The following is a 16,693-nucleotide window of genomic DNA, read 5'->3' on the forward strand; positions in this document are numbered from 1 at the left end:
TGAAGCTGGAACACTGAGAACAAAACATCGTGAACAACATGAGCTGTCTTCTGACTAGGTTTTTTGTTTTTTGGTTTTTCTGTCAGCTGAGGCTAAAAGGAATTTTCTATTTAGGTCTGTGGCCAAGTCAGTTGAGTTTGTCAACCTGCACCAAACTTGTTTGCTAAGTTTGCAACACAGTGACTATTCAAACATTTCCAAAATGCTCCATTGTATAACTGTAAAGGTGGTTTAGGCTGGGCTCAAGAGAGGGAGGAGGCCATCAACCAAGCAATTTCCTCAGCACGCGTGGCTCATTGCCCTTCTCTTGGTCAGGGGGGTGTTTTAGAACAGAAAAGCAGGGCCGCCCTCAGCATCCTGGGCTGGGCAGCCTTTTGGGGCCTCTTAATTGGGAGGGTCCCAAATTTAGACTTTTGAAAGTTCTCATCAAATAAGCCTATTCATCAAGTCACTTGTATATGTGTGTGAAGGTGTTATTTTGTGAAACAGGAACATTGAAAATGCATTACAATTTAGTCACCCTGTTTTGGATTTTTTTTTTAATTTTAAAATTATATTTGGAGCCTCGAGAAATGGAACTGGCCTGTGGACATCGGAGAGGCTCTGCCGAAGGGGAAGTAGAAAATTATTTATTTTTCTGTGTTTATAATTAATTTCGTCTGTGGCTTTTGGGGGCAATACTCATATTTTTCTTTTTTTAGTCTTTATTTCTTTTTTGGTAAATTGAGGTTAATGATTTCGTAACCGTGAAGAGAGAGACTACAGCACACCGACGCTTTCCTCACCCTGCAGGTCATGCAAAGAACGTAAGCACTCAGCTCACCTTCAGGGTAAGGTGAATTCTACTCACTGAATGATTTAGGAAGATTTCTGCAACATTTCTGTATGGATTTTCTTCTTCTTCTTCTTTTTTTTTTTAACCCCCCCCCCCCATATGTTCATACTAAGAGAGATAACATGAAGAATTTGGACACCCAAAGTATGACATCAAAAAAGATCACAAATTCTCCTCATTGCTATTAAACCCGAAACACAAAAGCTGGAGAGTAAACCCTACATTGAAAAGAAGTAATCAAAATCTTGTTTCTCACTGCAGTTGTGCTAGTGTCCTTCCATTTCTAGGAATGACTTGTTCAGATAGACGTTTACCTACAATACTATAAAAAACAGTTGGGTTAATGTATGTGTTGTCCGTATTTGGAAGCACTAATATTGGCTGTAGGATGAGGACAGACTTGTAATCTTGGAAACTGATCTACTTAATTAGATTTTGAGTTTATGAATCTAGAGACTGAACATGGTAAGAGGTAACTTCTGGGAGAATAAGGTATCAAGAAAAGTGTTGTACAGAAGAGTTAAAAAGAAACAGAAGTGAGGAAAAAGGTGACCCAAAGGGAAATTGAAATAGGAGCAAAAGAAAAAAAATCAAGTGAATACAGACACAAAAGCAATACAAAATTATTAAAAATTAGGAATTTTGTTTGTTTCTTAGTCAAAACTGTTTCTATCTTCTTCCAACTTGGCTCTAACCAAATTGTATTTCCAAGTATTATTTCGTCTCATGACTAAAATTAGAAATTTGGATACAATCATGATGAGAACAAGAGGTTATCTTTCCCTGGGTCATTGCAAAATGCCATAATGGTCTGGCTAAGGGATTTTTTTAATTGTTGATGAATTTTAACTTTATCCAGCTGGAACTTTCTCTTTGAGGACATCGATGAAGGTAGAAATTTGAAACAAGGAAAAGTGCTTTTAAATATGGACAAGAAAAAAATCTCATTCAATGCATAGGTGTGATCTGAGTCAATTTATTTTGAGCCAGCAATTTTGTATATTTGATAAATAACATATTGGGATTTATATCCTAGGACCTCTGTACCGTTTGAAAATGATAGCCACAGACTGCTGGGAAGGGTGCTGAAATGGATGAGTTACCACCATCTAGTCTCTTTCTCTTAGTAAAGAAAAATGAAGATTTTATTACTTTTATTCTTTCTCATAGAATAATCACATAAAATTCACAGCATGTGTTGTGAGATAGTGAAGGTGATGAATGGAAATGGTAGAACAAGAAAGAGGTAAACTACCACTGACCTCACTTGAAATCCTTTCCATCTGCTTTCTCTTCTGCCAGTGTCCTCAGACAGGCAAACATCGGCAAAGCCAAACCATCAGTCAGCTTCCTCAGCGTCCTCCTTGTCCCCAGCTCCCTCTCTACCCCATCACCCTCCCCAGATCTCTTCCCTGCTGATTTTATGATTTTCTTCAGAAGCTTTCAAGAGATCCTGATGACAGAAATCTGAGCTCCCCAGACTTAATGCCTTTCACAGTCTGGACTGCTCCATCTTACCCTTCTATTTTGTTCCAGAAGTCTCTCTGTAGCCAGATTAGCTTTTACCATTGCCAGAATATGCTTTTAGCATGTCTGCATTTTTCACTCAGGATGCCGCTCCCTTTCCTCTGTACCTGCTGGAATCTCACCTGGATTTTCAGACCCTCTTCAAGGTCCATAGGCTCCCTGAAGTCATCTTGGGTGGTCTTAGTCCCCGGAGATTTTTCATCTTCCGGAGTCCTGGGACATATGATGCAATGCTGCTAACATGACATTATAGTCTGGGAAGTCAGGTCTCCCTTGAAGTGGACATAGCTCACCCCCTGCAAACTGGAACTCCCTCCCTCAACACAGACCAAGTCTCATATACTTGCTCTTGGTGGCACTTATATGAATCCCTTATGTGAAGGATCAAAGTGTCATCTCATTGCTCAGACTTGCTTCATTATTCACTACCCACATATTTTTTAAGTCTGTACATATTCTGGCTCATTATCTCGTTGTATGGTGATACTTGAACCATATCAGAGCCTAACAGAATATGTGGCATTTGCCATATGTTAAAAATGAAGAGCATAAACTCATTACCGAATGTATAGGAAATTACATCATGGTATGATATTAAGAAATATTTAAAACACTAAACTATGTAAGTCTGTGTTTTCCTTATGAAAGGAAAGTTACTGTGAGCTTTGTCAAGATCAGACTCTATATTTCTTCATTAATTTTGACATGTCTAAACATGTCAAATATCAAGGGGGAAAAATTCCAAAGTGATTTTAATTCCGCCAACTTTTGTCAAATTAGTTTTTGTATGTTTATATTTGATTTTTAAGTCACTGTTAGGAAAGATTCATGATAAGAATTTTGCAATTAGAGGCGGTTTAAAAGAACTATGAAAAGACCCTTCATAGAAGTCTCGTGTGTAATTTTTATTTTAATCCAACATGTGAACTTACTATAGTTATTAGTGTACTTGAAGAAGATCAGAGTTACATGGAAGCCAAAACTTAAATTTAAGAGGGGTAAAACTCTAGGTATTTATACATTTATCTCTACCCTATTTTATATGAAGATATCATAGTACGAAATGTAATTCCTATTAAATGGAATTTAACTAGAATATAAGTATTTCATTTTCTAACAATTAGTGAAGGTTTTTGCTTGCTTAATCTTATTCTCGTCTGGTAACTTTGCAAACAGAAGTAACATTAAGTTGGAAAGATTATAATTAAATGATGGAAGTAATCTGGAAAGGAATATTCTTTAAATTTCTCTGAAATGAACACTAGTATATTTGCTATCATTTTTTTCCCTAGACCATGATAATTTTCATCTGATAAGGGATAAAACTACAAGGTAACTCTGAAAATAAAGAAGCAGCTAACTAAAAGACAAACGAAAGTAAACATACCATATTAAAGTTAAAGACCAAATGGGCACATTTGAAAAGGAAGAGAAAAATGGGTAATTGAACATTGTTCGTTTAATGTCGTGTGTCAACTTAAGAATTTCTTTCTCAAAGAACAATGTTTAGTTGTTTTTTTTTTTAATAGAAATAGGGAATTGACACAACTGTTGCAATCTAGCATTTCTTCTGATTGGTTATTGGATAGTTCGTTCATGTTATAAATATAAAAGAGGCAAAGAACCTTTAATTCTGGGTTGATTTTTAATCTGTTTTTCTCACCCCACTTTCAGAATGGTAAGTCTGCCTTTTACATTTTCATCACAGAATAAATTATTTGCCAACACATTTTAACTCTTCCTCTAGTATGTGGAAAGCTAAGAAGATTTTTCTGAAACGGGGAAAATGCCTATTTAGAATTCTTTAAAAACTCCAAACAGTGTTTTGCTTACTCAGCGCATGCCTTTGAAATGACAGCAGTGGCTGGAAGGACTTATGATCTCCAACCTCACAGCACCTTGAGTAACTTAGTGCTGTTGGAAGTACCTGTTATTTATAACATTTCCTCTGAATAAAGTTAGCAATTCAAAAGAAAATAATTCTTCTGCTATTTAATATTTTTTATACATTCTGATTACAGTGTTTCTTTGGACAGTCTGATTCCATTCTTATTGTATTATTTTACTTTGACTGCAGTTCCTAAACCGCTTGAAAAATGAACATTTCTAGATTTATCAGTCAACCAACCTGAAGAATTTTGATATAGAAGGACATGAATTGAGGCAAAACTTTCAGTAAGTGAGTATTTGTTGCCTAAAAGCCAAAATTCCCAAAGCAAATAGAAATTGGTGTAACCGATGTTTAATCCAAGTGTACAACAGTACACTGATTTAGCTTCTCTTTTTTTTTAAGAGCTGACGCAAGTTGGACCAAGGGAGGTGTTGGGGTGAGGTGGTGGTGGTGATTGGCTTGTCTCGTTCACTCCCACTGGTCTTTAAATCATTGACTAGATCCTCAAAGGTTCATAGAAGTCATCTCTGCTTCAGGGGTCTGCCATTTCCAAACAGTCCCGGAAAGATTGCACAGGACTGGATAAATAATTAAGGTAAAGCTGTTTTTAGATGAAAATTTGCAGTGTTAAAATAATGCTTCCTTTCTTCTTTTTAAGCTATCAATTATTTATTATGGTATCGATTATTCATTACGAATCAAAATGTTTGAAAATACTACTTGGGTAGCTTTATTTTTTTTTTCTCACTTAAAAAAAGATCAATTCAATAGAATGTCAGACATTGAAATTATTTACCCAGATCCTGATTGCCATTTTCTTTTGCAGATAATTTTAGGTTTGAGCATAAAATTAGGACAGTGGGTAATAGAAAAGGGAAACATTGCAAAACTAGCAATTAACAAGTGTTCAGTTATTTACGTCTCCTGGTTAATCACTGAGTAGAGTGAAGAGTTGACCTAATTTGTCTCAGGAAAAAAAATATAAAATTTGAAAAGTGCATTCTCAATGTCATAACATTAAAGACTTTCTTTATCTTGAAAACAAAAGCACCCACAAAGACTTAGTCTAATCAAAGAAGGAACGTCCTGTGACCACAGCAGGTGTGAGAGGCTAAGGGTTTGGGCTGCATCATTGTCAAATTAAAAAAAAAAAGTTATTCTTGTCTTATCTTCTTATGTAACCATTTTAATGAAGGAGTATTTTTCCAGCAAATCTACTAGAAGAAACTGAGAGATTGAGTTGAATATTAGCAAAGCTTCAGATTTTGAAGGACTGGAATCAATTATCTGAAAATTAGAACTGAACTCCTCAAATTTATTAATCAGACAAGGAGAGAATGCTCGGTGAATTTAAGTATCCTTGTATTTTGAGCTTCTTGTGGAAGAGCAGATGGTGATTATTTTAACTAGATGGCCCAGGGGATAATAAAACTGAGTGTTTTATAACTCAGTGAAAAGATATTTGAACTGACTATGTAGGTCATATTCATGGACAACTTGTTGGCTGGAAGAAGTTTTATTTTTGACAAAGGAAAGAAATTTAGGGATGTTTCCTAGAAAAGATTGTCATTTATTTTACAGGCCAAAAGCTTCCAGTTGTTCAGATTTATATTTAGATAATGTTTGGGTATTTTCTTGAAAATCTTTTTTATTTATACTCCTAAGAAGTATATCAATAACATTTAAGTACGGAGAAATGTAGTTTTGAGAGCTAAACTCTTGAGCTTTCTTGAACCATGTTATAAAAAGTGTGCTTCATGGGTTATAGAAGCTACTATTTTTGATATGCGAGTTACTTTTTTAAAAAGTGAAATAATTTATTCTCAAAAGAAAAAAAGTACCTCTGGAGGTGGTCCAATATCTATTATATAGAAAGTAGACATTTTGGAATTTAGTGCATCCTCAGTGTGTGACAGATGATTAAATATCACGCATTAACATGGGTAGCATAAAGAGCTCATTATGTTCATATCAGATATGCTACACGTCCCAGTGCCTTTCTGGAAGCTAACCACAGTTTGGGAAAATACGAACTAAAATTTATGCAGGAATTTAAGATGTTTCTTGACTTTTAAGATGACTAGAGAATCTATGTCTTTTTCTAAGTGCAGAGCTAGAAAATTTGGAAGCAAAAGAATATATTCAGATTTCATGAATAGTCCTTTATACTTCATTAAAAGGCTGCTTTAATTCTTATATTAACAAGCATGTAATATTCTTAATGAAGGGGAAAGACCTCAGCCATAGGGTTATTTATTTTAACTTTTCTAGTTCTCTCTTGGTATTATTTCTAAGTGACTAAGTAGAGGAAAGGAATGAAAATGCTGAAGTATCAACACCAGCTACAGTAGTTGGGTAAATGCGGTTCTGCTGTTATTGGCACTTTCTTTTCTAAGATGCACCTCAGACTAATTGATAGTGAACGCTTTTACGGAAGCTAATTTCTGTGAGAAATCATGCCATAGGCGGATAAGCCACCTGACTATCCGTGAGTGGCATTGTTGGGGACATCATTTAAGAGAATTTAATATAAAGGTCATAGTAGACTGATTTTATTGTCAAAGCTATGTTCATTTATCTAAGATACATTTTGGATGTGGATTTAAATCCATTCCTTGGATGCAAGATAATTTGGCTTTCATGATCAGCTACTTCCTGCTCCCTGAACCGAAGGGTAAATGAGCAACGAGTGAGGTTATCTGCTACATTTCAGAGTACGTTCGTCAGAGCTGGGCCGGCAGGAAAGACAAAACAAATAAGGATGATGGGAAATGCTCTGACAATATTTTCACTTTCACTTCTCAAGTAAAATAAATGTTAGTAAATCATGTTATAAAGAAATGTTGTACGTAATGTTAAATAACTGGAATTTGAATATAAGGAATCAGCTGTTCCGGACATTCAGATCGCTTAATAAATGTGATGAAACAAAGTCTTCAGAATGGTGATAGGATTGCAAATACCTTCGTTTCCAGTTTTGATTTTACACCTTCATGAATGAGTGACGTGAAGCAACAATACAGAAGACCACTGCACTGGAATAGCCAGTCTGTTTCTGCAAATTCTCCTTTTGCAGAGAAACTTAACTTCTTTGGAGAGAAACGCTTGACTATGGAAAGTGATGTCAAACCAAATGTGATTTTTCTTTTAGAAGGATTTTGAACATCCTTTGTGCAACAAAGCCATTCTTTCTCTTGGTAACCAGAAGGGAATTTTTCTATTTCACTCTGAAATGTTAACCTATAAAGCTGTAACAGGAATACACACACTTATCTGTAAAGGAGACGGTATAAAATTGCACTGGTCTCAGTAGAATGGACCACCAGGCACTGTGCTGGATGCTGGGAATATGTGTCGTCTACAAACCTGGCACTGTTCCCACCTTCATGAAATTTTTTGCCTAGTGGAGGAGACAGTAATTTATCAAATGGCCCAACAACTAAAAATGTAAGAGCAAAGTATGGTAAGTATTGTGAGGGGGAGGAGACCACGCTCCACGGGGACTGAGTTTTGATGTGAGTCCTCTCAGACCAAGCGGCATTGAAAGATTTTCGTATTCTTTTGGTTAACTTTGGGAGACACTTGGGTTAAGAATGTGGGGTAGGGCATTCCACAGGCAGAGGGAATAGCATGTTGAAGCATCCTGAGGTGGCAATGAGCAAATGAAAGAAATCCGGTGTCTCTAGTGAGTAAAGGGTGGGGAAGTGTGATTCAAAACAGGACCTTTTAAAAAGCTATGTCTGGATTGAACTATGTAGAGATTTACAGTATGTTAGGAAATTTGACTTTATTCTAAAAGGTGATGATAAAATCATTTCAGGGCCTTTAGCAGCTGTAGTAATCTGGAATAACATGATGGTCATGGAGAGAGAAGTGGGTGAATTTTAAATAAATGTTGCAAGAAGGATTTCTGGGACTTGGTGATGGATTGAACATGGGTAGGGGGTTCAGGACAGATAATGAGAGGTGTCAGTGATGACAGCCAGCTTTCTCTAAGAGCAGTTGGGTGACTGGAGGCACCGTGTACTGCGATGGGGAGCAAGGGAAGAATCTATAGCTATGAAAATTATATTATAATAGATAATACATTATATACCTATAATATAATATATTATTCTATTGTATTGTATTATACTTTTTGATCACAGTACTGGCCAGCATCATTCTTTTCTAGTCTCTCTATGCAGTGATTCATTGATTAGTTTTCAATAAATATTTATTCAGAGAAAAATGCAAAAATGTAAATCATGCTATAAACAAATAGTTTGTTCAAAGATCTGTTTTCTGTACTAAACAGATTTCATCAGGTGTAGGGATTCTGTCTTATTCATGCTTTCTCCTTCATAGTTTCTGGCTCAGATTTCATTCTCAATATTTGTTGAATAAATAAATAAATACCATCTTTACAATACTTCCATACTGAAGTATAATCATGTGATTAATCATGTGATTAAGTTTTGGCCATTATGTTGTAGTCTAAATGCTTCCAAGTAGGTACTTTGTGCTGCAGGCAAATGATTCAGTGTCCAGTTTCTCCTAATGTTCTAATTCTTTTAAAATAGTGCTTTTAGCTGTTGTCCCCTTAAAACAGATCAGTAGTAGAACCTTCTTCAGTGCTAGAGATACGAGCTGTGAAAATGGGTTCCAACTTTTGTGAGAACTTGGCTGGGGCCAAAATGAGGATTAAAGGCCAAGGTCTTAAACTACTATTTCATGCTTCATGGGATAGATCACATCACCTTCAGAAGAGAATGAAATACGTGTTTTATATGTGGTAAAAATAGCATAAGGCGAGGTTTCAATCTTCCTATTTGTGAAGGAGTACTGACCTCGCTTACACTGTTTGTGCGAGTTTTGAGAACGATAAACTGCTCCAACTGCCCAAGGTAAATTATATGCAGGTGTGGTTATGCATATGAAATACTACATGTGTTTGCCTGCAGCCGTAGACAGTGACTAAATTCTGATGTTTGGAAGAGGGAAAAGAGATTTAAATTTATTGAGGACCGACTATGAACCAAACTTTGACACGCATAATATCATTTAAACCCTCACAACACTGCTTTATGGTGAATGATATGATTCTCATTTTACATGGGAAGAGGGAATGTCAGAACTTACTTAATTTGGTCAGGATTTACGCCCTGTTTTATTTATCACCAAAGCTAGAGTTTCTGTTCCCTGTGTGGGCTTTTGGTTCTCTGCAGGAGAGACAGCAGCACAGAGGCGGCGTGGTGTGAAGGATACTTAATCTTTCTGGGCCTCCATTACTTCATCTGTAAAATGGGAATAAGAACAAAAATAGTACCTACTTCAGCAGGCTGTGAGAATTAGATGAACTGAGAGATATGAAGCCCTTGTGACAGTGTCTGGTATGGAGTTAGTACCATAGAGTGTTTGATGGTCTCTCTCTCTCTCTTTTTTTTATCCTGAGATGAGCATGGCTTAATGTGAGTAAAATCAGTGAGGTTTCTATGAAGAAGTGTAACATGAAACAAACCCTAACTGAAGTCCCCAGGACTACTGGCATGTATACTCCTGTAATCCCCCAGGGAGTTGACTTAGCAAATTGCTGAATGCGAGAGGGGGACAGCATTCCAGGCGCTGTGACCTGAATGTGACCTGAGGTGGCGGAGAACACGGTGAATTCCTGAAACTGAAAAGGGGCTAGTGTAACGTGGAAGCAGTGAAACCAAAAGTAGGTGGACCACCTAGAACCTTGTGGGTATGCTGAGAATTTTAGACTTTATCCTAAGAGTATAGGGAAGATATGAAAGGGTTTTACACAAATGACCTAATCTAAGTTTTGTTTTTAGAAGTTCACTCTGGCTGCTGGGTGGAAAATGAACGGGAAGGGGAAAGGTAGGCAAGAAAGGACTCAAGGCGTCAGTTACAGTTGCTGCAACTGACAGTGTAAGAAATAACTGTAGCTTGGACAAGACCGGTGGTGGAAGAAATGGAAATAAGTAAACTAACTTAAGAAATATTTTAGTTGCTTGTAAAATCAACTGGACTTTTTAAAGGACTAGATGTCAGGGGTAAAAACAATCAGAAGACTGATATTTCTGGTTTGAGGAGGCTGATAAATGGTGATGATGTTCTTTGGAGAGGAAACATTGAAAGAAGAGGGAACCATCACAAGTTAGGTTTTAGACACATTGAATTGAAAATACCTTTGAAATATGCAAGTGTATATATATCAAGTCACTGGACACATGGAACTGGACATAGAGGAGAGGCCTGGGCCAAGGCTGTAATTTGAGGAGTCCTTGGTTTCTGAAACCTTGGGAGTAGATTGGAATAAGGGGGTCTTGGAAGCTACACTTGAGGAATTCAAGCTATGAAACTTCAAGCAAAAATGATACTTTTTGTTTTGTTTCATTTTTTATTGAAGTATAGTAAAATGATACTTCTTAAAGGAATAAAACCACAAAAGTTCTGTAAAATAATATGAGTGTCAATAACAAATAGAAGTTTTAAGAATTCCTAGGAGCCAGAAAGCAGATAGGGCTGGAACACCTGTGAAAGGGAAAAGGAACCAGGGTGAACCCGATAAACGGGCTTTTTCCAGAGGGAGCCCTAGGGCAGCTCCAAGTTAAGTCAATAAATACAAAGAGGAGGTGTGGATCACGAGCCACTGATGACCAGGTGTTCACCAATGAGCCTTGGCTTGGACTTAATCTGTGTGGGCTGCCTTTTTTTTTTTTTTTTTTTTTTTTTTTTGGCCACTGGGTAAGACTGTGACCTAGTCTGTAAAGAGCCTGAGAATAGACTCAATAATAGATGTTAGGGGCTGCACAGCAGACAGCGGGGGATACCCGCAGGAATGGAAGCTCAGCAAGAGGAAAAGACATCACTGTGTTTTCCTCCCAGAGGAAGCTCTCCCGCAGTGCCAGCTGTATCTGGGAGTGGGGTCCTGCAGATGTGGGGCACACAGGCGGGCTGCACAGATGCCACTGACACAGGACCTACAGGGGAGAAACCCATCAGTGGCATGAGCTTGCAAGATTTCAGAGAAACCCCAAGTTAACCAGCTCACTCTTCGTTCATAAATATGAACTAACGACCTAGGATTGCTGAGAATTTAAGAAAAACCAGGCATAGAGAAGAGAAGGGCCAGGATGAACAAACAGGATAACTCCAGAAAAAAAGCACATAATTTAGGGAAGAAAAAGAGCTCCTGGGAAATTTTAATCAATATCCTTAGAAAGATTTGAGTAAATTTGCATCTATAAAACAAAACAAAACAAAAAAAAGGTGTTAGGAAAAAAGAAGAAGAGAATAAACAAATTATCAGATATTTGTGAAAAATAATTAGTAGACAGGTTGAAAAATGAAGTGAAAAATATTTCTAATTTGAAAAGCTACATGCACTCCAATGGTCACAGCAGCTTTATTTACAATTGCCAAGATATAGAAGCAAACCTATGTGTCCATCAGCAGATGAATGGATAAAGAAAATATAGTGTGTATATATATATATATGTGATGGAATAATACTTAGCCATAAAAAAAGAATGAAATTTTGCCATTTGCAGCAACATGGATGGACTTGGAGGGCACTAGGCTAAGTGAAATAAGTTAGAAAAAGACGAATGCTGTATGATATCAATATGTGGAACCTAAAAAATACAACGAACTAGTGAATATAACAAAAAAGAAACAACCTCAGAGATTAGAGAACACACCAGTGGTTACCAGTAGGGAGAGGAAGCGGGGCGCAAGATAGGGGTGGGAGAGTGAGAAGTACAAACTGCCAGGTGTAAGATTGACTCAACATAAGGAATAGGGCCAATACTTTGTAACAACTGTAAATGGAAAGCACTCTTTAAAAATTGTATTAAAATGTGCAGTGTTTTTCTAACCTACCCTCAATACCTGTACCAAATGTGTGGATTTTTTCACTCCGGCCAGTTCTCCCCAACTAGCTATAAATCAGATTTAAAAATCTTCTGAAGTCGCTCACAGAACTCAGGAAAGTGTGTCTACTAGGTTACTGGTTTAATATAAACGGATATAACTCAGGAACCACTAGACAACAGAGATGTTTAGGAGGAAATATGTGGGAAGGGGCACAGAGCTTCCGCGCCCTTTCCTGGTGAACCACCCTCCCAGTACCTCCGCATAGTAACCAGTTCAGATGCTCTCCAAACCCCTTCATTTAGGATTTTTTATGGAGGCTTCATTACCTAGGCACAATTGATTAAGTCATTGGCTATTAGTGATTAGATCCACCCCCAGCCCCTCACCTCTTCTAGGAGGCTGGGAGTGGGGCTGAAAGTCCCAACCCTTTAATCACACGGTTGATTCCCCTGGCAACCAGCCCCTCATCCTTAGGGGCTTTCCAAAAGTCACCACATTAACATAAACTCAGATGTGGTTGAAAGGGTCCTGTTATGAATAATAAAAACCACACACACCATTATCATTTCAGAACTATTTCAGGAATAGGGACAAAAACCAAATATTAATTTATCATATTACATTAGCAGCTCTGTGCCAGGAGCCAGGATGAAAACCAAATACATATATTTCTTATATGTATCACACAGTATCACACAGCTGAAGATCAAATTTGTTATTCTGAACATGACATTGAGGAATTATCCCTGAACACTGAGTATTAAAACAAAGAGATGGAAAATAAAGAGAAAATCTTAGCAATATTGATCTAGAATTCTGATACCTGGAACCAATACCAGAGTTCCAATAATAAAAGTTTTAGAAGGATTAAATACAGGGGGAGGAAATGGTTTTAAAACAGTGGAACATTTTTCTGATCAGAAGACGGATACAAGTCTTTTAAATAGATGTGCTCTCCACTTGTGGGGTAAGAGGAATTTTTTTTAAAACTACTCACATCTAGTTATGTCCTGGAGACATTTCAGATTGTGATAAGGAGAAAAATTCTAAAATCTTCCAGAAGGAAAAAATCAAAGAAATAAAACTCAGACTCAGTGGAAGCTAGAAGTTGGGAGACAAATGTCTTCAATACTGTGCAGGGAAATGATTTTGAATCTAGAATTTAATTTTTTTGGAGGGAGAGGTAATTAAGTTTACTCACTATTTTTTTAGAGGAGGTACTGGGGATTGAACCTGGGACCTCATGCATGCTAAGCAAGCACTCCACCACTTGAGCTATACCCTCCCCCTGAATCTAGAATTTAAACAAAAAAGTTTGAGGACAAAGTAAAGATATTTTCCAATGTGAAACAACTTAAAAGTTTCACTTACAAACCTGGACATATTGTGTGAAAAAAAAGTTGTTCAAGGTAGTACTGAGCACAATGCAAAATGAATTGAAGAAAGAAGATGGAGTGGCCTTCAAGAACCATTGGCAGCTGAACGAGACTAGAGGATGGAGGGAGGCCCTTCTCAAAGCAAAAGAGCATGAATAATTTGCTTTCAAAGTTTTAGTCATATAGGATTATATGTCATTTATGATGTAGTCAAATATACCACTTGGTTCTTTGGGACCTACCATTTACACAATCATAATGCTGTCAATGCTGATCATTGGGTGTTAGTGTTCAGAAACTTCCTTTTGATAACTTATGAGAGATTAAATTGTTTTACAGAATAGGATGAAATATAAATGAATCTCAACATTGTAAAAGTATTTCATGAACTAAAATGATTGGGGGTGTGGGGGAAGGAAAGAGGAGCCTAGAAGGAGGTATGATGATTTCCTTAGCTTTCGTTAAGTGTCAGTCTTGAGTTGACAATCCAAGTCAGAGAGGTTTTAGTGAATAGTTTAAATACAGAATGAGTAACTTTAAATGAAGAACTAAAAACAGTAACTGTCATTAGTGACGGCTGCTGGGTAGTGAAACTGATCCTGTGTGGCACTGAGAGAAACCTTTGTGTGCAGTGAGTACAAGGTTCTGTTTCTTCCTTTGAACTGTGTTCATGTCTCCCTGCTCTTCTCTTTGGTAATTTTAAGATTTTTCTCTTTATCTCTGATGTTGTACACTTAACACTACCTGGCATTAATGAATATATTTTCCTTCTGCTTGAAGTACTGTGCGATTTTTTAAAATCCTGAAAACTACTGTCTTTCTTTAGTTCCCAACAGTTCTTTTCCACTAGGTCCTTTTTGTCTCCTCCTAGTCTCGCAATTCTCTCTGATTTAGATTAACTATTAGGATATGTTTAAACTTCTTATTCTTGTGTTTCGTCCCTATGTCTCTTAACTTCATATTTTTCTTTCTTCCTTTGTGATATAGTTTGAGTGATTTCCCTTCATCTGTCTTCCAGTTTCATTACTCTCCCTTCAGCTGAAATTTTTTCAAATTTCAATGACTATATATTCTATTCTTAGACTCCTTTTGTTGGGTCTTTCTCAAACCAGCCTGATCTTCTTTTATAATGTTCTTGTTCTATGGATGCTATTTCTTATTTTGAGCCGTTTTATTATATTCGTTTTTAAGTCCATTTTAAATTGCTTTGCAGTTTGTCATCCCTCAGGTGTGAATCTTACTATTTCTTATGCCTGCTGACCCTCATCGTAATGAGTTTCCATGTGTGATGCATAACTTTTGCGATATGGGATCTGAACTCACCTTGAGTATAAATTGCCTTCCACGGATGGGCTACTGCAGCCCTGGACTGTGGAGGCTTTCTCCCGTGGCTGTTCCATATTTGTCAGGAGATTTAGGGATTACAGGAGTTCTGGAGCAATTTTTATGTTAGTTTCTCTGCTCAGGATTTCCTTACCAAATGGGTAGTGCCCGTTCCAAGAGCAAAAGTGTTTCTCCCACTATAAGGACTCAGCAAGAATTGAATGAATCTAATAGTAAAAGTTTCAGAAGAAATTGTGCTAACCACATTACTGGATTCATAGCTTTTTTTTAATGATGCCAGTCCACTCCTTTTCACTTTATAATGGAGGAAAATGAGGCTTAAAATAGTTAAATAACTTGTGCTGAGGTTCAATGAATTAAAGGCAGGGTAGAGCCTAAAAGCTGGATTCCTTTCCTGTTAAAATGCGTTTGAACTTTATATAGATGGTGACTGATGCTGATTCAAAGATAAACCCGTGCTTCCTTTTGTTACTATTCTTACCTCTGGCTTCCTGATCCAAGTGCCTGGAAAGTGGCTTCCTAAGCCTGACCCTCCCCTGAGTTGCATGTTATTAAGCATTTTGGAGGTGTTCATTCTTTCACGCCCAGTTAACAAATTAAAGCAGTTTTCTTGTGTTACTGCTAGTAGAGATGCTGGTAGATTCTGCCTTGACCAACCTTCCTGTATCAACAGTTTACCATTGTCGCCACTTCATATAGATCGTGCAACCTGCTTACGAATACCTAACGCTCCTTGAAGACTACTCCCATGGGTTGAGATACATTTTTTTCTTCTTACAGCGACTAGCCAAGAACCTGCCATACATTGACATTCTATAAATATCTGCTACTTTGGCAGTTTATGAATAATTTCCTTTTTTGCTTCCATTTTCTTTCTTTGTATTGGGTGATGGAAACTTTGGGGGCATATGTATGTGACGTTCTCAGGAGTTTACTTCCCTTTCCATGTTTTTTACAGAGAACACACACACAAATAGGTGATTCATATTTATTTATCCAATTTAGAGAAAATTTTAACGACTTATTTTGTGTTCTGTTTGCAGAAGAGAGTGTTCTGAACGTTAACACCCAGGGGGCAAGCCTTAAGCTGAAGGTACAGTATACTGTTTGCACTGACGGAGCCTGTGCGTGGACGAGGAAGCGCTGACAGCTCAAATGGATCCCCTGGAACTGAGCAATGTCAACATCGAACCTGATGAGGAAAGCACCAGTGGAGAAAGTGTTCAAGGCAGCTACACCGGGACGGGAAATTTAGAAAAGGCAGCAATGAGCAGGTATGGGGTTAAAAATGGCCGGGTCCCATGGGAAAATTTGAGAGATAACAATGACATTGATGTTAACACATCCAGCTCCCTGATCCTGAACTACACATTGTTACAGCATTTTGGGGGGTCAGTCCTCTGTGTGATGAATTTAGATTTGCAGGGACAGTGTTCTTGTCCCCATTTATAATATAGAATAATTTTAATTATATCAGCCAATCACTTCTCTTACCTGTGGTCCCATTTGGCATTTTCCCAGAACCCCCCTCCTTTGACTGCCCTTTAAGCATTGCTAGGTCTCCAGAGTTCTGCAGGGACGGTTCTCTCACTAAAAGTGTCCCATGAGCAAGGTCATTCACAACTATCATGGCTTCACCCACTGAACATGTGCCGTATCTTCAGCCTGTTAGGCTTCGCAACTGGATTTCAGCTCATCACATCCAGCTGTTCACTACCCATCTCTACTGGAGCAGGGCAAGAGAGGGACTGGAGAGCTGGGTGAGGACCAGCTCATGAAGGGTCTGAATGGCCTTATTTATACAGTCAAATGTGCCACGTTTAACACTGAACTCCTATAATTCCATTCAAAGTTTTC

General features: G+C 37.6%; 1 protein-coding gene across 4 annotated transcripts in view; it reads left to right on the top strand.

Annotated features, from left to right (window-relative positions):
* SLC38A4 (solute carrier family 38 member 4) overlaps positions 1–16,693 on the top strand; it is a 69,083-nt gene that overhangs the window by 23,397 nt on the left and 28,993 nt on the right. For 3 of the 4 annotated variants that reach the window (XM_045523559.2, XM_045523558.2, XM_045523557.2), the window contains exon 2: positions 15,880–16,110. In XM_045523559.2, coding sequence (XP_045379515.1) covers positions 15,992–16,110 — 119 coding nt within the window. In that variant the 5' untranslated portion in view covers positions 15,880–15,991. Of the gene's footprint in view, positions 1–4,693; positions 4,849–15,879; positions 16,111–16,693 lie in introns of those variants that run through there. The other variant, XM_010964181.3, reaches the window with a different exon arrangement.

The sequence above is a fragment of the Camelus bactrianus genome, chromosome 12, assembly GCF_048773025.1.
Source record: "Camelus bactrianus isolate YW-2024 breed Bactrian camel chromosome 12, ASM4877302v1, whole genome shotgun sequence".
NCBI lineage: Eukaryota > Metazoa > Chordata > Mammalia > Artiodactyla > Camelidae > Camelus > Camelus bactrianus.